General features: G+C 52.2%; 1 protein-coding gene across 1 annotated transcript in view; it reads right to left on the bottom strand.

Moving 5' to 3' along the window:
- Positions 1–22,385, bottom strand: part of LOC133347897 (nucleolar protein 4-like) — a 146,405-nt gene that overhangs the window by 86,561 nt on the left and 37,459 nt on the right. Inside the window, exons 3-4 of the mRNA XM_061560632.1 lie at positions 14,041–14,152; positions 11,221–11,330 (exon numbers count right to left, since the gene is read on the bottom strand). Of these exons, the coding sequence (XP_061416616.1) occupies positions 11,221–11,330; positions 14,041–14,152 (222 nt within the window). The remainder of the gene's footprint in view (positions 1–11,220; positions 11,331–14,040; positions 14,153–22,385) is intronic.

The following is a 22,385-nucleotide window of genomic DNA, read 5'->3' as shown; positions in this document are numbered from 1 at the left end:
GGCTCTCCACCAATCAGAGGGCTGCCAGGTAAAACATTAGCATGTCAATGCAAGATCGCCTAGCATCCTCCACGGCGAGTGCGCCAAGGTGGCTATGTTAATGGGAGAGATGAGCGTGTTAATGTGAGAGATTAGCATGTTAATGTGGGAGATGAGCATGTTAATGTGAGAGATTAGCATGTTAATATGAGATCGTGAAGCAGCAGCCTCGAGGATGGTGCGTGAGGTAGCTGTGTTAGTGAGAAATTTAATCTGTTCATGTAAAAAATATTTGAACCTATCTACGTCACTTTACCGAAAGACCCAATGAATATAAATGAATTGACATGTTCTGTTTACGTGACAAACCTTACTAGTTGGCTATGTCAGGTGGTGGCGGGTTTAACAAATTATACATATCCAAGTACGTACAATATAAAGTACATTATAACTCCAAAAATCCAGTCTCCACGAATTCAAAAATTCTCCCACTCCCATAATCCACGGGGGCGCGCAACTCTTAAAATCCGCCCACACCAGCGCGGATGAATGGATCTTTATCCTAGGAGTAAAAAATACTTACTAGGGCATTGGCCAAACATCCTCAGATACATTTTGTGAGAATATCTGTGGAGCCTCAGTGAGGCCCTCCTGGAAATCCAGAGACTCTTGTTCCAAATGCAGTGAAGCGTGCGTCATGATCGCCTCCACGCTTTGGTTTAAACGCAATTCATAGCACATCCATAAACCCTCGGGTCAAAACTGTACATTAAGGATATTACCGCAGTAAACACTGGACGGATTTCAGAATAAGTACCCAACAGTATAGCGTTGTTATTATTATTAAGGTGCTGAGATTGACAAATACACGTTATCTTGTCCTCAAGAAACGATTCGCAGTCCCTACGGTTTGAATGTTGCATGTGCTTTCACATCTTTGAGAAAGAAAAGTTTGAATTCAATCGACCGCAATAAATATTAAATTAGCTCCTTATACAACCGCACTATGAACCCGGGTGACCTGAGTGACGAGTGATATCTGCATCTTTCCTGGTCCCACCCCCCCCCCCCAACTTTTTCCAATGAGACACTGATCATTGTGGTGAAGTATGGTCAAACGACCCCCATGGCCGACATGGAGAGGAGACCTTCATCTGGCTGGGGTTTCAAAAAGGACAGTCCAAAATGTCAAAGGTCAAAACAATCTTCCTGCTCAAATGACCAATGAGATGGTGCTCATCTCTGAGGGTGGTTCGGAGCCAGTGATGGAAACTCCACATTCCCATGACGAGGGACCAGTCTCATCAATAGGGCAACTAGTAAACTTCCCACAAAGCAATGCGAATTAAGAGTACAACTGTAGTACATCCGTAACAATGCTCTTCACTTATCCATCAAAGCCGGAGTCGTTTTTTTGGCCAGAGGTGTTGCTGTCGAGTGGGGCCCGGAGGTGCCACTGCACCAGGGTGCACAGCCCGGAGAGGCCCAGGCACCAGAGTGCACAGCCCGGAGGTGCCACTGCACCAGGCGAAAGAGAGGGGGGTAAATGGAACAGCAGAACGACGCCGCAGTGGCGAGAGGTTTAACTACCTCGCCTGGTATACAGGAGGTCGTGGGTTCAATTCCGACCCTGACGCCTGCTGCATATTTGGAGTGTACATATCTCTCTCTCTCATCATCATCATCACGGTGGCTAGGAGATGTTAACTACCTCGTCTGGTATACAGGAGGTCATGGGTTCAATCCCAACCCTGACACTGCTGCTGTATATTATTTGGAGTTCGCTTGCCTCTCTCGCCGTGGTCACGTGGATTTTTCTCCGGGTCCTCCGGTTGAAGAGTATTTGGCTGCGATAAATTGCCACGCGATAAGCCACTTCGTTGCGCTATCATTTGTGGTCCGGTCGCTTCTGAAAAAGAGCCACATAGCTCAGTGGGCCACACCTGGTGAAATAACAACAATAACCCCGTTTTCCACGGCTAACGCGCTCTGCCACGGAGTGTGTGGGTCTCTTGCAGATATCCAGTTACAGTAAATTGAAATATTATTTGAGATAATAAAGTATCTATAAACATAGTACACACATACTAAAGCAACCTTTGAAAAGTGTACACAATTATACACTCTGGCACAGTCAACTTGACACACATCAACAACCACGATCGGCCGCCTTTGTCTCCCCAGTGGCTGATGTTTACACACCACACCAGGTGCTCATTTAAGGCTCAGTCGACCTAAGAAAGGCCCAGGACCGGTTCAGCTAATCGTCACTGGTGTTCACCGTGAGCGGGAATCGAACCCAGGTCGCCAGGTTCGTAGTGCAGCGCGCTAACCGCTACGCCACCACTCCCCACACCCGCACACACAGACACACACACAGACACACGCACAGACACACGCACACTCAAGACGCTCGGATGTATTGCACACCCTATTTTAGACATGAACCAGAGTTGATATGCAATGCATATGTAAGGACACAGATCCCACGTATAGCCTTAACAGACTGGTGGGCCAAGTGCTGTTAGCGAGCACTTGTTAAGGCCAACGCAGCACACGAGGGGGTAACGCCCGGCCGCCTTTGTCTCCCAAGGGGTGATATTTGTACACTGCACCAGGTACTCATTTAAGGCTGAGCGACCCAGGGGAGTTCCAAGACCAGTTAAAATATGAAGATACTGCATTAGTTTGTTGTATACACACACTAATATATACTCAACAGAACACGCCCTTACCCAATAACGCAATCAGCACACACATCAGTATACAGTGCCACATACATTCTACACCAGACACTTCACGTAAGACTTGCATACATACAAGACACACACTAACAACACAATCAAGATACTCAAACATGACCCTTGTGTATGTAGCACGTGTCTACTGTACAATATATGTAACAATAACACACTCATAACACACTCAAGGGAGTATGTACACACATAACACACACAATAGAAAAATCACACTGAGAAACATTGCATTTAACGCGTATATTTACTGAATATGCAACACAGATGCTACCATAAAACAAACAAACATTCAAGGCACACATACAACACACACCGAGAAAAAAACAGTCTACACAACTTACCCAATACCCCCACCCCCATATACACACACACTCTCAATAGACACTCAATACGTGTATGGATCGGGGTGGATGTGTGTGTAGATCGGGGTGGATGTGTGTGTGTAGATCGGGGTGGATGTGTGTGTGTAGATCGGGGTGGATGTGTGTGTATAGATCGGGGTGGATGTGTGTGTGTAGATCGGGGTGGATGTGTGTGTGTAGATCGGGGTGGATGTGGGTGTAGATCGGAGTGGATGTGTGTGTGTAGATCGGGGTGGATGTGTGTGTGGATCGGAGTGGATGTGTGTGTGTGGATCAGAGTGGATGTGTGTGTGTAGATCGGGGTGGATGTGTGTGTGTGGATCGAGGGTGGATGTGTGTGTGTAGATCGGAGTGGATGTGTGTGTGTAGATGGGGTGGATGTGTGTGTGGATCGGAGTGGATGTGTGTGTGTGGATCAGAGTGGATGTGTGTGTGTAGATCGGGGTGGATGTGTGTGTGTGGATCAGAGTGGATGTGTGTGTGTGGATCAGAGTGGATGTGTGTGCGAGGCGCTGTGGGGGATGTGTTAAGTGGGGTGTGATGGGATCAGAGACAGGATGGAAAGAGAGGGGAGGGGTAATGGGAGGAGGGGGATAGAGAAGAGAGAGGGTGGGGGAGAGGGTGTGATGATGATCGGAGTGAATTAACACAAAACACAAAATAACCGTAACCGTACAGTACTACAACCAACAACACAGTCGTTCACTTGCGCTTATGATAGCAATGATGATGATGACTTATGTTGATGATGATGCTGATCGACTGATGATGCCGATTGACGATTCAGACCAACGATTATCACCACAATGATGCCAAGTCTGAAATCACTCACCGTCCTCTCTCTCGCCAATCTGCCCCGACCTCGTCCCTTAGCACGAGGTCGACGGGGGGGCCCAGTCAGTGCCCGTGGAACCCAGAAGCATGCGGGGGGAGTGGGTGGTGTGGGGGGGGGGGGTCTTACGCCAAGCGGGGGGGGGGGGGGTACTCCGGTCAGACTCAAACCAGCAGCAGCATCAGCTACAGCAGCAGCAGCTACAGCAGCAGCAGCATCAGCTGGCTGTGCCTTGCAGGAAACGTCATTGAGCCGAGGCAGAGTGGGAGCAGCGCACGGAGCGCAGTGCGCGCGGGGGGAAGAGGAGGAGGAGGGGTGCGCGGGACTAGAGGGAGGGATTTAAGCAGTGATGTGCTGGTGGTGGTGGTGGCGGTCATGGTGCTGGTGGTGATCATGATGGTGAAGTGGGGGAGCGGTGGCGCAGTGGTTAGCGCTGCACTGCGCTACGAGTTCGATCCACACCACCACCACCACCCCGCTCACGGCCAATAACGGTGACGGTGAATATGTTAACCGGCGCTGGTGCCTTCCCCTAGGTCGACTCAGCCTCAAATGACTACCTGGTGATTGTGTTGTTAGAACATCGCCACCAGGGAGACAAAGGCGGCCGGGCGTGGTGTATTCCACCCACCGCCATTCATATGGGTGCTACTCGCTAGCAGCACTTGCCACAACAGTCTGTCAAGGCTACACGGGGGAGGGGGGGCTCTTTGGCCTCTGATGGTTGTGTGTGTGTGTGGTAGCGTGTTACTGACACAAGAACACAAGTCGCTGTCTGCACAGCACTGTCTGGCGTTTTACTGTGCTACAGTCCATAATGTGTGTGTGTGTAATTGGGAAGATGAATGAACTGAGCCTCATTTGATACTGTAAACGTTTTAGGTCGAGTCCACCTAAGGGTGGTCCAGACCAGGCTGTAAAATCGATTGGTTCTGAGCGCGTAAGTGTAGTGATAAGTATAAGTATCACTACACTTACCATGTATAGACTACTGGGGCAAGTGCTGTTAGCGAGCACCTATGAAGGCCAGAACGGTACACGAGGGGGTAGGTAGCCAGCACCACGCTCGACCGCCTTTGTCTCCCTAGTGGCGATGTTTACATACCGTACCAGGTACTCATTTGAGGCTGAATCGACCTAGGGGAGGCCCAGGACCGGTTCAGATAATCGTCACTGGTGTTGGCAATGAGCGGGAATCGAACCCGTGTCACCGGGTTCATAGCGCAGCGCGCTAACCACTACACCACCGCTCTCCACTCTCTCACACACAGACCCACATACACGCGACCTCACATACGCTCGCACTCAATCAAGCACACATGCGCACGAATCCTACTACCGTGCTGTCAGGACAAACCAAACGTGTCCTTCATTTGGCGCACACGCACATATGGGGGCCATCCATTTAGTAGGTACGCAAAAATCCGTCAAAACTTGACCCCTCCCCCCCCCTACCTATACGCACGCGGACTTTTTACCCCCCCCCCCCCACCTGCGTACGTACGATTGACCCCCCCCACCGAATCCTATAGAACGGCCGATATTGAATCCACGCAGAAACGATCAAGGATTAATAATTAACGTGTTTAAGCAAACAGATAGTGCACCGCCGGCTGCATTAAAGAATTAAGTTCGCGCACCTTGGCCACTCATTTTGCCGAGCTGCGTGATGGCTGCAGTCAGGGGCACGTGGCACACGAAGTGACGCCTCTCCCACAGTCCCGCCTCTGCCGGCAGGACTTGTTGTCTCACAGCTGAAGACACTGAACTGTGGCTCATTTGAAGGCCAATGGAGACAAATTATTATCGAGGCTTCCCCCCTCCGTTTCTATGCGTACGTACATAGTCAGTAGACCCCCCCCCCCATACACGAGCGTACGCATTTGGGTTAATCCCCCCTCCCCCTCCATGCGTGCGTACTAAATTGATGGCCCCTAATAAAGGGGGGGGGGGGGTGCCAGGCTCTACTTCTGCCGGGTTTGCTCACCCACTCGCCCATCCATCCTCCTCCTGCTTCCCCACGTCACCCGTCCCGTCCCCCCGTGGGTGTTCATGGTTCGGGCCACACCGCACGGGGAAGCCCTCCCAGGGGGCCCAGCAATCACCTCCCCCTGCCCTCGCCATGGCCACAGTCAGGGTACAGTGCTCACGTGGAGCCCTGGTCGATCGATGGATTGATATACAGTGCAGAGTACAGTGCGTTCTTTTCCCCTGCCGAGAACCCCCAATGAGACGTCAGTCAAAGTCTCCTCTTTCTTTGCGAGGGTGACCTAGGGCCAATGATTGACAACCAACAACACATTGATTACGCTGCGTAACAAAAACACTTATTTTGTTTTGTTCCTGGGTAGTAAGTGTTATTTTCCAATTGCTTATGCCTCAAAAGTACAGACAATGGCTCTTATTCCCCACCAACTTTGCTTTTGTGACCAGGACAGTGATATTTTTTAAATGTACCTATTTTCAATGAGAAAACGTGTGACATTTGTGTCCTGGTCACAAAAGCAAAGTTGGTGGGGAATAATAGCCATTGTCTGTACTTTTGAGGCATAAGCAATTGGAAAATAACACTTACTAGCCAGGAACAAAACTCGTGTTACACAGCGTTATAGACTGTTGGGCACACCCAAGTGCTGTTAGCGCCCATTCAGGGTCGGTATGGTGCATGATGGGACGGCTTATATCCGCAGCGCGCCTATCCGCCTTTGTCTCCCTATAGTGCTGATGTTTACACACCAAAGTGTTTTCTTCAGGCCAAGTCGACCTAGGGGAAGCCCGTGACCAGTTATGATACCACTCGTCTATCGATGTCAGCCGTGGTCGGGAATCGAACTCAGATGGTAGCGCAGTGCGTCTATCACTCTGCCACTGTTCCCCCTCCAACGTCCATACGCGACACGTACTGTGTATTGATAAAGACAAAGATCCCCCGTATATAGCCTTAACATACTGTTGGGGCAAGTGCTGTTCGCGATAACCTATGAAAGCCGGAACGGCACACGAGGGGGTGGGTGGTCAGCACCACGGCTTTCCGCCTTTGTATCCCCATAATAAAGGTTTTTGGGTTAGATCGTGTAAGAAAAATGTGTCGTAACCCTCCATCACCCGACAGCCAGTAAGGTTTGTCACGTAAACAACGAGCAAATAAGTTACTACTTCAGCCCACCGGTGTGTTGGAGAGTAAATCCACAACATTTACCCAGTGCCGATGTTTACACACCGCACCAGGTACTCATTTGAGGCTGAGTCAACTTAGTATAGAGGCAGATGCCACCCCAACCCACCACCACAGTAAGTAGTTAAAGCCATGGCAATGCCTCTCGCTCATCCTCCTGAACGATGCGTCCCTTTAAAAGGCAACGCAATAATACAACTCACTGCAGATAACAGAACTCTTTCACGGGGTGGCCCACGTCCGAATGGCAAGATATATCCAGCTCTGGGCAATCGGTTGTGCCCAGGCCTGGATATTTACATCCACCCACTGCTGACTTCAAGTGTAAAAATTACGGATCCAACGGGGTTGTTGAAATAAAGACTGATAACAGCAGAAAAACCAGAACAGGTGTCGCGAGGGCACATACAGGGATGCAACTGCTGTACAACGACCATATCTACCGTACGGCTACTACATCGAGACAATTACTGAAAACACAGAGGATGGTATCACCTGCGTCATTCTTAAATGCTATGCCCAAGGGCAGACACACACAGCTCCACAAAAAGATGCAGTTTGGGTTCATAAAACATCTCAACGCGACCGCTCCTCGAGACGCGTAAAACCCGGAGCCTCTGGAAGCATTGGGCACGAGCGAACATCGAGATAATTTGTAGAAGAGATGGACTCTGGGTTCATAGGTCAAGCGCCCTCCATCTCGGCCTACACGCTCATCCCCCGCACTCCGCACTCGAGATGGTGAGCCACGGCTAGAGGCAGGGTATCTGCTCTTGACTTCCTCATCGGTGTGTGTTAGGCCACACCATCACCGGAATGCAGGTGAATCGTCGTCACGCACCTGTGAACCTTCCTCGACATTTCTCCACTGCCGCCACCACCGCTCTCTGGGTTGGAGCTGTAGCCATTACAAAATGTCTAGGGTTTTTGTTTGTTTGTTTAAACCCGGTGCGTTTAGTTTCTTAAACGCGACATTTCATCATCTCGGAAGGAAAATGCCGCGACTGGATTTTGATTGATGGCATTTACTAAACCGTGTGAGATCACACGAAGAATATCGCTCTTGCAGTGGTGACGGCTCGTTGTGCAGACACCAGACAGTTATTTTTTTGTCATCAAAAAAAACAACGTTGCGCCTTATTGATATGCATATGCATTATCGACAATGGCAGCAGCTCATGATTTCTGGAGTGTTGGCGCCGTCGTTAGCCGCACACCGCTGTGAACGCGACGACTTGAGTTGAGATGTCAGTCCATGGACTGACCAACGGCGTGTGGTCAAACGAGTCCCGTCGACCCGCACGGCGCAGAGGAGGACTCTCGGCCAGCAGCGGACTGACAACGAGGGACTGCAACGCATGCCCACGTGATCGTGGGGTGTATCAACAGTGATGTATTCATTACCAACGCTCCGCCGCTATTTGTGTGCACAGAGCGCCGTGAGCGTTGTCACTGCGCTCCATGCAGATCGGAGCCGGTCCCCTGTGATGGCTGTCGGCGCGGCGCGGCGTTTGGGAAATGATTAAATTACAAAAGCTCGCATTTTTAGGAGGAAACAAAACCGGCGCTCTCAAAGGACCGGGAGCTTTCCAGCGCATCCCAGCACTCGCCGGCTGCTTTACATCTGGCGTCGTGGCTGGAACTCTTAATAATCACCTGGGCGGCTGACAGCAGACGGTGAGGCCGAGCAGGAGCTGATTTAACAAGAACGTCACCCTGAAAAGAGCACCCCCCACCCTGCCCCCTTTGCTTTGGGGGTTTCCACATTTCCACCCCCCCCCCCGCCCGCCTCTCCAATCGTACAATCAGCGCCGCGCCACGAGAGCCCCGTGTCCCGCGTTAGAACCACGGCGGCGTCGGCGCCGTGGAAGGAGATATAACGGAACTACTTCTGAGAGCCCTTTGAGTATGTTTGTACAGTGTATGTGTGTGTGTGTTGAACCTCTTTTGTACCGTACGTAGCCAACCGTGATAGTCGGTGACGCACAGGTGAAACATGAGCGGCTGTAGAGGCATTGTTCGTCGTTGCGTGGCAGTTAAACCAAAGTGTGTAATTTGTGGACTTTCGCCAAAAATTAAGTGGGGAAAAAAGAACCCCAAAATTTATAACGATTTTTTATTTTTGCAGTCATTTGTGATTGGGGCTACGTTTGAGAGACCGATTTACCCACGAGTGACTGACAAAACTGACGGAAATTGTTACATCAGCAAGTTTTTTTTGTGCTAATCCAATAATCAGTCAAAAAGATAACCGTGCCTATAGTTGATATAAAAGAGGTACACGGACACTGCACTCTCTTGGGGGGGGGGCGGTGTAGTGGTTGGCGCACTGCGCCATAAACCAGATTCCATGGGACACATCTAACGTCATCGGACAGTGGCATCTGGATTGCCCCTTGCCCCCACCCCTGAACTGACCCACGATTGCCCGGCGTGTGTCAGAGTATGGCCAGACAACCCCCATAACCGACACAGCATTGAGTGGTCTTCAATCCAGCAGTGGATTAACGAAGGGCTGTGAGTGAACATGGATTGCTCAGCATACGCATGGAAGAATGAGAATGAACGAAAACTATGATGGCCAGGTGAGAGGGCCCATTGTGTGGGCGAGAGTCGTCGGGGTTTGGCTCGAGGGCGTAACCGCGACGGTTGTTTGTGTGCTCTGGGTAGGAGCAGCGGGGGATTCTGGGGAGGTAGGCGCAGTGAGGGCTGTTTGCGGAGAGGAGCGTTGTCAGAGACGCGATAGTAGAGGTGACCTCACAGCACCAACCCGAGCCGGTCCTGACCAGCAGTGAACGATAGGAGGATGGGGTGGTGGTGTTGGTGGAGGAGGCGGGTGGCCGGCTGGAACGGCGTGGGGAGGGGGGCATTGGTAGGATAGGAGGCTGGTGTGGGCACAGGTTCTCTCACCACGTGCCCAATCGCTACATCGCAGTGGCCTAGCTGCCCCGCGAGTGGCAGCAGCGTCTGTTCGTAACGGGTGAGTGGTGGAGTCGTCTCGTAAGGCCGGTCACTTTTCCCAGCACGTGGTCCAGCCGTGAGTGTCAACTCGCGCGCGCGTGGGCAGCGGTTAGCTGCGAACCTCGGCGACCCGAGTTCGATTACCCGCTCACGGCCAACACCCAGTGACCAATATCTGAACTGGTCGTGGGTCTCCCCGGTGTGGTGTGTAAACATCACCGCTGGGGAGACAAACAAGGCCGGGCGTGGTGTTATTAACTCCCCACCCCCTCCTCGTGTGCCGTGGCGGTCTTCATAGGGCCGTACGAGGCCCGCGAAATCATTTGGTGTGGCCCTGCCAAGGCAACCGCAGGCGGGACTCGAAATTCAATAAATCTAGGAGCAAACCTGGAAAAGCAGTTGCGAGTAGCAACATCATCAATACCAGCTAACATCACACGCCTCACCAAAGAGAAGAAGTTCCAGCCATCACATTAGGGGTGAGTTCATTAAATGTTTGACCAAATATAACAACGGGCTGATTTTTAAGTTGATAATTTTGTATGGCCCGCGAATGATGTTAGAAATATCCAAATGGCCCTTGGCAGAAAAAAGGTTCCCCACCCCTGGCGTAGGCACTTGCCAACAACACTTTCCCTAGCAGTCTGTTGAAGGCTATATGGGGGACTCTTTGCTATGTGCCTGCGATAATAATTCACGGAATAATTTTCAAGACACTGCCGGATGAAGGATGAAGGGATCGCCACGCCATATCGACTGATCGGGGGAGAAGCGGAGGGTTTGTTGACGGCCATACTTCACCATGCTGGTCAGTGCGCTGTGCTAAGCGCGGGGTCGGTAAAGAGTTGCGGGGTGAGGGGCAGTGCTCCAATTATTGACGACCTTATAGTATTCCTATAATTGTTTTTTTTACATTTATTACATAACCTGTAATGGGACGGTTGATTCGTTTCGTGTGTGTGTGTCTGTATCTGTAAGGGGAGAGTTGGAGGTGTAGTGGGAGGTGTGGAGGAGTAGTGGGGGGTGGTCTTGTTCTGAAGTCCCAGGGGAGGGAGGGGGGCAGCGAGAGCCCTGAGTGTGTCCGTGTGTGGAGGCAGGTGGAGGCAGGTGGAGGCAGGTGGAGGTGGGTGGGTGGGTGGGTGGAGGCCCCCTCACCTGTCTGTTGGCGTCCAGCAGGTGCAGGCGCATGTGCTTCATGTAGGTGGTCGTGAGCGGCAGGTTGTAATCGATGTCGTCCGAGAGCAGGGCGGGCGGGTGCTCGTTTTCTGGTGAAGTTGCGGACGTCGTTGTGTTCAATGTGGTTACGGTGGTTTTTTTGTTAGGGGGGGGGGGTAGTGGGGGGAGAAAAGAAGCCAAAGGTAAGAGAAGAATTAATACAGGGACTGCATTCGACGTGGAGTTATCGCGTTTTATAATAATCATCATCGCGGTTTCAACTTGTACACGGTATTCGCTCGCTCTCGTAGAGAGGGGGCGGCTCAAATGCCCGAGGGCGAAGGCAGCAGCCAGGCTGTTGAGTTGCCACCAACAATTGCCAAAGCTCCGCGATCCTCTCTATAGTAAGTTGTTTTCTCCGGATGCTCCTGTGACGGCGTGTGCGCTCTGGGCATTACAGGGTCGCGATGATGAGAAGAGTCGTGGCGGGCTGGTGTCGAACTGCAGATGAATAACTTTTAATTAATTCTCTGTTCGTAGGGGAAGTTCAGCGGAGCACAATAAACAATACGATGCAGGTGTGAAATACAAATTACAAAGTCATGGGAAGATCGTATCGAGGTTATTATTCCCCTTATTTACCCGAGAGAGCCTCAACGGGTGTCAACACCCTTGTTCATGAGGAGGGTCCTGCCAAGTGGTTTGCCATAATGAAAGATTAATTCTGTGTTTCCCAAATAAGTAATTGGTCTATTTTGATTTATTTGGCAAACTTAAAGCTCAATGCCTACACACAATGGCCCACTCTTCTTCAAATGACATCACGGAATATTCAACGTCCACTGTGGAGTGGACGGCACCGAGTATTCGATGGTTAATTCACACATCGTAGTATTACCCAGGGCGTCCTGTCAGAATCAAACCGCGATCCTGTGCAACAGGCGGCAAAACGCGCTGCCGCCGGGCCACGTCACCGCCACGACAATCATTACATCGTGAAATCTGACATCACGGCGACCCCCAGAGCAGATGCGGGGTGGCCTGGTGAGTGGCGGTGCAGGGTGGCGAGTGGTGGCGTGGGGTGGTGCTGGGTGGTGCTGGGTGGTGCTGGGTGGTACTGGGATGGCGAGTGGTGGCGTGGGGTGGTGCTGGGTGGTGCTGGGTGGTGCTGGGTGGTGCTGGGTGGTACTGGGATGGCGAGTGGTGGTGTAGGGTGGTGCTGGGTGGTACTGGGATGGCGAGTGGTGGTGTAGGGTGGTGCTGGGTGGTGCTGGGATGGCGAGTAGTGGCGTGGGGTGACGCTGGGGTGGCGAGTAGTGGCGTGGGGTGACGCTGGGGTGGCGAGTGGTGGCGTGGGGTGGTGCTGGGTGGTACTGGGATGGCGAGTGGTGGTGTGGGGTGACGCTGGGGTGGCGAGTAGTGGCGTGGGGTGACGCTGGGGTGGCGAGTGGTGGCGTGGGGTGACGCTGGGGTGGCGAGTAGTGGCGTGGGGTGACGCTGGGGTGGCGAGTGGTGGCGTGGGGTGGTGCTGGGTGGTACTGGGATGGCGAGTGGTGGTGTGGGGTGACGCTGGGGTGGCGAGTGGTGGCGTGGGGTGGTGCTGGGTGGTACTGGGATGGCGAGTAGTGGCGTGGGGTGACGCTGGGGTGGCGAGTGGTGGCGTGGGGTGACGCTGGGGTGGCGAGTAGTGGCGTGGGGTGACGCTGGGGTGGCGAGTGGTGGCGTGGGGTGGTGCTGGGTGGTACTGGGATGGCGAGTGGTGGTGTGGGGTGACGCTGGGGTGGCGAGTGGTGGCGTGGGGTGGTGCTGGGTGGTACTGGGATGGCGAGTAGTGGCGTGGGGTGACGCTGGGGTGGCGAGTGGTGGCGTGGGGTGACGCTGGGGTGGCGAGTAGTGGCGTGGGGTGACGCTGGGGTGGCGAGTGCTGGCGTGGGGTGGTGCTGGGTGGTACTGGGATGGCGAGTGGTGGTGTGGGGTGACGCTGGGGTGGCGAGTGGTGGCGTGGGGTGGTGCTGAGTGGTACTGGGATGGCGAGTAGTGGCGTGGGGTGACGCTGGGGTGGCGAGTGGTGGCGTGGGGTGACGCTGGGGTGGCGAGTAGTGGCGTGGGGTGACGCTGGGGTGGCGAGTGGTGGCGTGGGGTGGTGCTGGGTGGTACTGGGATGGCGAGTGGTGGTGTGGGGTGACGCTGGGGTGGCGAGTGGTGGCGTGGGGTGGTGCTGGGTGGTACTGGGATGGCGAGTAGTGGCGTGGGGTGACGCTGGGGTGGCGAGTAGTGGCGTGGGGTGACGCTGGGGTGGCGAGTAGTGGCGTGGGGTGACGCTGGGGTGGCGAGTGGTGGCGTGGGGTGGTGCTGGGTGGTACTGGGATGGCGAGTGGTGGTGTGGGGTGACGCTGGGGTGGCGAGTGGTGGCGTGGGGTGGTGCTGGGTGGTACTGGGATGGCGAGTAGTGGCGTGGGGTGACGCTGGGGTGGCGAGTGGTGGCGTGGGGTGGTGCTGGGTGGTGAGCGGTGGCGTGGGGTGGTGTAGGGTGGTGCTGGGTGGTGCTGGGTGGTGAGTGGTGGCGTGGGGTGATGCTGGGATGGCGAGTAGTGGCGTGGGGTGGTGCTGGGTGGTGCTGGGTGGTGAGTGGTGGCGTGGGGTGACGCTGGGATGGCGAGTGGTGGCGTGGGGTGACGCTGGGCGGTGGTTCGGTGGCGGGGGTGGCGCTGGGTGGCTCGGTGAGCGGTGGTGCGGGGTGACGAGCGGTGGCATGGTGGTGTGGCGCTGGGTGGCACAGGGGTGGCGCGCGGGTGGCGAGCCGTGATACTTGGGGCTCACCCTTGTGCTCGGCAGCGCGGGGGCTGAGATGCATTCGCTTCTGGCACTCGGTGCAGCTCATCAGGAACTTGGTGACGGCTTCCCGTGGGAGGAACGCGTACGTCTCCGAGATCTTAACGACGATGGCGATGGCGCCGAGGCAGAGGCGGACAGACGGACGGATTGACCGATTGACGGACGGGCACAAAGGGAAGAGCAGGCCGACAGACACGCAGACGCGCGCACACGCACAGACGGGGACACACGGACAAAGACGAACGAGGAGATAAGGAATGGGCGGAGACATGGATGGAGAGGTGGACAGGTAGACACACCGAATAAGGCACGGGCAGAAATAAACCGGTTGGGCTGCTCGACCAAGTCATTTGGAAATAAACTCTAAAAACCATAAACTGTGTTTCTTTATTTTACCAGATAAAATCCACTGAGTTTAACACGTAGGCTTTCGCGACCAGTATTCTAATTGGCGTTTTGTTAACGTGACACATTTTCTACTGATTGGCCGTGTCGGGTGGTGGAGGGTTGCGACACATTTATACTCACGCGATCTAAACCCAAAAACCTTTATTATGAATGAAGCCCACGGAGCTATGTAGCTCTTTTCAGAAGCGACACGGCCACCAATGGCCAACCAAGTGGCTGATTACGTGGACATGTATAGCAGCAGCCACATACTCTAAACGCGTGATGTTGACTCTATATGTGGAGGGAAAAACCGGTGGACCTCGATAAAAATCCACGCGACTCCAATTATACTGGCGTCAGGGATAAAATACGGTGATTGCAGAGCTCTGATTCAGTTAGCGCCATGCCATTGAGTTTGTGGCCACTGTGAGATGGCTCGTGAAGTTAATCATAAATGTGTAAATGAAAAAAAATGTACACAAATATAATTGTTGCGATGATGACAATTTCTAAAGGAACACAATTCGTACGTGCAGGGGCGTTAGGAGTGTGGATGGCATGAGGCCTGGTTAGAAATTTGATCGGGGGTGGGCAGGTGGGGGGGTCCAATTGCCCTCCTCATGGCCCGGCGAATGAGGGGCCTTTCCAAGCCGTAACTCCCAGGACAGGGGCACTGCCTGTGCAGTCAACTTCTCCGCCACCGTGGTCGTCCCCCCCCCCCCCCACAGCGTCGACTCCTCGACAGCAAGGACAAAACCACCCACGATGCGTCCCATCTTGCCAGGTCTTGAAGGCTAAGCAGCCTTCAAACATGGTTCGTACTTGGATGGAGGAATCCCTGGTGGGGGGGGGGGGGAGGTCCCAGGCTTGGTCTGCGAAGTGGCCAGGCGATGGCAGTGCGCCAGTGGATGTTTGAATCTGTGTGGAGCTCAGACTGTGTAGGGTTTCTCTCGGTTCTCTGGTTGTCATCCCACGCCAAGTCACAAATGGAATTGGCCATTCATACTATTGCTGGAATCTCCCTTAATAAATAATCTTGAGACTCAATTAGTTTTACCTCGAGTAATGAAAGACCGTTATTATTACACACACACACAATGTCTCAAATTAATTTAAGTCGACATTTTATATATATAAAAATACTGGCTACTTAATTTGCACATGCAATAGTGATAATCAATTTGTCCAACATTTAAATTATTCAATGCATAAAGTTCTTCACCGCGTCTGTTTTCGAGACAGAGTGTGGTAGGAATGTGGCTTGTCAGGTGCAGTCAATCTGGGAGGCGGCCGGCTGACTCAGAGGTCAGAGGTCAGAGCGCTGAGCTGGCACAGCCGAGACCCTGGGTTCACATCCAAGCAGTCGGCCGTGATTAAACTGGGTTCCCAAGTGCGCTACATTTGGCTATAACGGTTGTAAATGTGATGCCATGTACCTCACTCTAATATACAGAGTGAGAGGGAAAGTGCTTCTCCCTACTCTGCGTGGACCGGACATCACTTGAAGGCATTTCAGAGGTGGCTCTATGATAACCACTTCCGTGGACTGTTCTGCAAAGCGAAGGGGTCGCACTGCTCTGGGGCAAATTACGTGGCGCTGAAATTGGTGGAAGATAACCAAAAGATATATTTTTTTACATAAAAAAGTAAATATCTGCGCCGTGAGCACAAACGACATTTGCGTTGGACCCTTGGGGTCACACACCACCCGGACTGGACGTCTGTGAAAAAGAGCTTCGTCGCTCATCGGATTCCTCGTCCGGGATAAATAAAGATTTTGACTCTGAGACCAGTGGCGGCTCCTGCAAAATCTCTCAGGGGGGGCAAATGTCTGGATGATTGATAAGGATAAGGTCCACCCATGCAATGGATAAATTAACAGCTTAAGCATGTAAAGGCAACTTCACTTCTTTAATATTAATGAAAAATAAAGTGACTCTTACAATACATCTTGTTTGTTTCTATACTCACTATTAATATACAATCCACTCAAGTTTCTTTTATTAAAGATTCCACTAGGTGGCGACAAATTATATTGTTGGATGAAACGTGCTTACGTATGATGACGTAAGCACGTTAGGGCGAGCCTTCCCGGAAGCCATAGAGAATGCATTGCAGCGCCCCCCGGTCGAAAAAAAACATCTTTGAATGTAAGTCTATGGGGCCACTCGGGGCGATTCTCAGCCGAAGTGAAATCGCCCAAAAAGAGGCGGTACTCCACAGAACGTGACATGACGCTGAATGGACTATATCCAGAGGCACAGTGACGGCTAGCGTGACTCTGTGGTTGAATGACATTGGTGGTGTGTCGCCCAATCGCCCTAATGAAGAAACCGCCCCTGTCTGAGACGCGAGTGGCAGAGGGACCCACCCAGCGACACGGGGCTCTCCTGCCCAGAAGCCGTCATTAACGACCCATCACTGCGTTCACATTTCCCGCGGACCTTTTGCACCAAAGACCTGAGTCCCTTTCCAGTCTGTCGCGGCGTGTTTTCGTTTTTGAGTAAACCGTGCCACGGAATGCCTGGAGGGCTGCGGAGGGTGAAGCCTTCTGTCTTCATGCCAGACACACGCGGCAAGCCTTCTCCTGCGTCGCGTGCTGGTGACGTGAGCTCTGCTCACAGCTAATAATATTTTATTTTTATACAGCGTCATTCATGCTAATTGCATCCCATAACGCTGTACATTAATTATATAATACGACCAAATCCTATATACGGCCACTACTGAGCAAATGAAAACCCGACTACCAAGCAAAATTAAAAACGAATAAACAAATTTTAAAAAATGCCACCAAAACAAAAGGCGCAAACAACAAAGAAGTTATCACCGGAGAGAAATGAGTCCATAAAGTCTGCTGCACACCTGAGACCAACAATCAGCAACTTCCCAACCAAGTCGGGAAACCTTCACAGGAGGGGCAGCGGTGGAGTGGCCAGAAAGTTACGACTCGGATCAATCGATCAAATGTCCAAAATGTGCGAACTCGCTGATTAAAATATAAGCAGGCTTACAATTTCAATCGTCACCCCGAACCTCATAAAAAAATAATGATGATGATGATGATGATACTCTTTGGTTCTTTCGGTAAAGTCACGTAGGTATAAAATAAAATAAATAAAATCACGACGTTTCGGGCGCAACACAAGCGTCATCAGGTGGGACAACCACAGCTATAAAACAATTGCTGAAGTCGTGATTTAATTTATTTTATTTTATACCTACGTGCCTTTACCGAAAGAACCAAAGAGTATGGATCCCTGCAGTCACGAAAACTTAAAATCTAGAATGATGATGAGTCAAATAAGTGAGAGCCCTTTGTAAATCCACTGCTGGATTAAGGTCTCCGCATGCCGTGTCGGTCATATGGCTCGTTTCACCATACTTCACAAAATGCATCAATAGCATTGTGGCCCGTGAGAGAAACGTATAAAAGAGCAGGTACATAGAGCGGTCAGAGAGCTATACTTCACCACACCGGTCAGTGCAAGCCGCTGCAAACAGAAGGGGCCTTGACGGGTTCAGATGTCGTTCGCCACCCACGCGAGCCGGGGTCAGTGATCAATCTCGCGTGGCTGGATTCCTAACGCAGTGGGCTTCCCACTGCACCACGGCTCCCCTTCCTTGACCTCATTACCTTAATTAAATTAACAAGTGGTTGAGTGGTGATTCCCGTAATTACCCAATTAAAGTGGGCTTCAAATGAGCCAAATACCGGGTTCATGGACCTTGTTTTTTTATCTTGCATTTGTTGTTGCTGTTTTACCAATCTCCCCAAATGCATCCACGCACCACTGAGTCGAATGCCGCGTTCAGGCCTCTGAAGGCAGCTGGTGGGTCGTGGATGACGACGACGACGATGATGATGATGGCATTAGGGCATGGAACGCCAACGAGCCTCCAAACACCACGGCATTGTGGAATTTCCCTCTGTCGAGAGTTTCTTGTTGTTTGTTAAATCACACCTCCGTGTTCTCAGGGATGGCATTCGCACCGGCGTTTCTTTCCAGGACGCACCTCGCTGACCTTTCCTCCACTTACGTCCCTCAGGAGCCACCGCCCCTCCCTCCATCCATGGCTGCACTTAAACAAATACCCCCCCTCGCCACACCGAGCCCAGCAACACACCTCCTCCCCAACACAGCCGTCATAAACTACAGCCTGCACCGCTCTGCTCCACTCACGCTGTGCCCGACGTTGCCGTCGGCGTCTGTGCGGGGGCCGCAGCGGCCGCGTCAGCGCTGCTAGCAGGGCCCACGGGCCGGAGGAGAGCGCACGTCTGGGCTGCGTAGAGGAGGAGGGGGGGGCAGAAATCGCGCCGCTACCAGGGCCCAGGGCTTAATTTCAGCCTTGGACTGGCCGGGTCGGTGACCTGAAAAATATTACCGCACTCGGCATACCACATCCAGTACAACCTCCTCTCGCTATGGCTGCGGGTACTACGAGTCCACGTGCCTCCCACCTCCAGTCTGTCGGCGGGCCTGAACACGCTCAGGAAGTAGTGGAGCCCTGCCTCTGACACGTGGAGCTATCTGAGTGTGGCGGGCAGTCTCACGCTCTGTCTGCCCCCCCCCCCCCCCCCCTTGACAGTGAGTGTCTCAGTTGTATTCCTCCTGGTTATTATATTTGCCCACTTTTTGCCCATCAACCAACCAACCAAATCCACCACCATCAACACCATGTAATTGTCTCTGTTGCTGTTAATTGTCACATCCGTGTATATATTTGTTTCGTGTGCCTTGCACAACGGAGTTTTGATATTCTCCAGGCAAGTGTGATGACAAGGTCAAGAATGAGGGCTGACAGCAACGAGGAGAACGCAATTAGCGCTCCTTACGTTGCACTGCTTAATTTAGTGAGCGTAGGGCTGTCTGTAGCGGGGGACGATCCAATGAGAGATGGAGCGATGCAATTGGCTCGGGTGCAGGAGCGAGATGAATTGTCGTATCGCGTGACTCACGGAGAGATGGCGACGGTGACCGGAGGCCTTCATCCAGCAGTGGATAAATCGTGGCCACTTTGTTTCATCATTTTGATCCCGATCAAGTTTGCAATAATTGCTCGAGGTAAACATAAATCTGTCTGCCATTTTCGGAAGTGTAAAAAAAAAGGTTACGTGTAAATGTGCACTCTTAATATAATTATTGTGGCTGATAGAACACGGTATATTGTTTTTCTGCCGGTACAATTTTACATGCGTGTGCATTTTGTTCTTCTAAATAACATAACAATTTCTGAGCATGGCGGATCTGCATAGCTCGTGTTAATATCACCCATTATAAACGCGATGTATGAAGAGAGAGAGAGAAAAACATAGCGAGCCAAGATTTTAATTAGAGTTTTTGGGGGGTGGGCTGATCCTAAAGTAAGGTTCTCTCTGCAAAAAATATATATATAGCAAAGCTTGTTAGTTAAGAATATTAATAAAATAAATTATAACTGCACGATAATGAAGCGAGTCGGTGCTTTGCCACGGCCGCGCGCGGGCCTGGCTCTGCAACAAGCCTCGTTGGCTGCCCTTTGCAGACTTTGCCGCTCCCTTAATGAACACAAACAAATAAACCTGGCCGGCGAGTGATTGCTGAAGCACACGCGCTGCTTGCTTAGCCTCAAGATGCGAGAGCGAGCGATCGCGGTGTCTCTGCGCGCGTGTGCTCGCCTCTAGCAGCACTTGCCCCGACAGTCTGTCGAGACAATGCGGGGGATCTTTGTCTTTGTGTGTGTGTGGGGGTAGCCACCCAACCCCACCGTGTGCCGTTCCGAGCTTAATAGGTGCTCGCTGACAGCTCATGCCTCAAAAGCCTATTAAGACTGAAGGGGGAATCTTTGTCGATGTTGAAGAGGGCACATTGCCTGAAACGTCGCCTATTACATATTCACCGTTCAAGGCCACGCTGTCACTGAGCGCGTTGAGCTGCGTGGAGAACGGGTTCGATTTGTGTCCACGCGCACTCCAGGACGAGCGACCCCTTCACACAATCAGGTTGCCATAGTGATCCGCGGGGCTTCTTTTGCGGGCAGCAGAGGGCAGAGTGCAGCAATATCCATCACTGCGCAGTACAATCCACACTGACCATGGTGGTGAAGTATGGTCAAGTAAACCCCGCGAGCTGCAGCGGGCATGGGGAGGCCTTCATGCAGCAGTCGATCGATAAAAGGCCAGGATAGAAGTAAACGTAGATTGGCTCTGATCCGCATCTGGCGCGGTGATGATACGTTGTCGTCATTCGCACTGGGGAGACAAAGGTGGCCGGGTGTGCTGCAACGTGCCAACCCCAAATAGGTGCTCGCAGATCAATTCCCCGACCGGCACTGCTTCTGTCTGGGCTGTGGAACAAATATACGTTCGTCCATTTAGAGAGAGCGTGAGAGTGCACACGCGCGCACACGCACGCACACGCGCGCACACGCACGCGCCACAATCATTAGAGAGCGGGCTAGCCAGCTGAGCTCTGGCCCAGCTGCAGGCGACCCGTGGCCTGGCTGGATATCACCAGCGGTGGAGATGGTGGGAGGAGGGCATGGGTCGAGAAGGGAGGAGGGGAGATTATTTATAGGGCGCACGGTCGGAGTGTGGGGCTGTAGTGCAGGGAAGTGCATCTCTCCACAGCTCGCGAGATGTCAGTGAATTAATACAAAATAATGCCGTTAATGGTCCAAGGTTTTATTTATTTTTTCACATTGAGTGCTTTTATTGTTAAGTTGCGTGTGTGTTCAAAATGTCTCGACTATGCTAACGGCCGGGCTCACAACGAGCGTTGGCGTGGCACAATCAATCATCGCACACGCCAATAAACAAAACACGCAGAACGATCGGGATTCACACAGACGGCATCTACTTGCACGTGCTCGTGTGTCAAGATGCTGTACACGAACGGTGGACGGAGCTACTTTCCCACGCGCTTAAAAAAAAACCCGAGGGGGATTTTGTTTTTTAATGCAAATTTAGCTCCCAACGTCCAGCGCCTCTCGCGTGTCTGGCCATGAGCCCCGCTCGATTTTATCTCCGAGAGAAGAGCGGAGAGTGTGCGTAGGACCACTCGGTAAGAGCAGAAACAATTCCAGGTGAAATAATTCGAAGCAGAGGGCAGTGAAATAATTCTACGCTGAAACCTGGAATTTTGATTTTAAGCTTTCGTGACTGCAGGAATTCATATTCTTTGGGTCTTTCGGTAAAGTCACGTGTTCATGTTTTTGTTCTACGTGACTTTACCGAAAGACTCAAAGAATATGAACCTGTAATTATTTGGAAACGGTGCGTTTAGAGTATTTGGCCACTAAACATTTCCACGTGATAAGCCACTTCGTCGAGCTATTATGTGTGGCCAGGCCCCATCTGAAAAAGCGACATTGCTCAGTGGGCCTCAGCTGATCAAATGAAATAAAGGCGTGGGAGAGGTGGAAATATAGCAGTGGACTGACAGGGGACTGTAATCCAGTGTACGATTGTGCTTCGTCATGACCCGCGTGTGTATCAGAATTTTCCGCTGTCGAGAGCAAATCCTCGCTGGAGATGCCTCCTGCCCTGCCATCTCTCCAGGGCGCCTTAAATGCGAAACGACACCGTGAAGCCGCTGTGCTTCGTGAGAAGTCAACCGCAATCGTCATCTGGATGGACTGGTAACTAAAATGGGAATTGTGGAGTTTTACAACGCTGCGTCCACCACCACCACCACCGCCACCGCCGAAATACTGATGAGCACACAGAGGCGCAGGCTGCGATGACTTTGAGAGGCCGCGTGTGTTTTTGCTGCAGAGGCACGGAGGAGGAGGATGAGGAGGGGGGGGCGAGCAAGCGGAGGGAGACGGAGCGATGCGACTGCGAACCCAAGCGCTCGAAAAAACGAGCGGCGAGGCACAGCAGAAATAACAATCCTGAAATGTTTTAATCGCGTGCCAGGTAATGAAACGTGCCTCTGCAGGTGTGAATAATTAACTTT

The sequence above is a fragment of the Lethenteron reissneri genome, chromosome 26 (assembly GCF_015708825.2).
Source record: "Lethenteron reissneri isolate LAM-NWPU_2019-01 chromosome 26, ASM1570882v1, whole genome shotgun sequence".
NCBI classification, from domain to species: Eukaryota; Metazoa; Chordata; class Hyperoartia; order Petromyzontiformes; family Petromyzontidae; genus Lethenteron; species Lethenteron reissneri.
The sequence above is the reverse complement of the archived record's forward strand: the minus strand, read 5'-3'. Positions and strand labels throughout refer to the sequence as shown.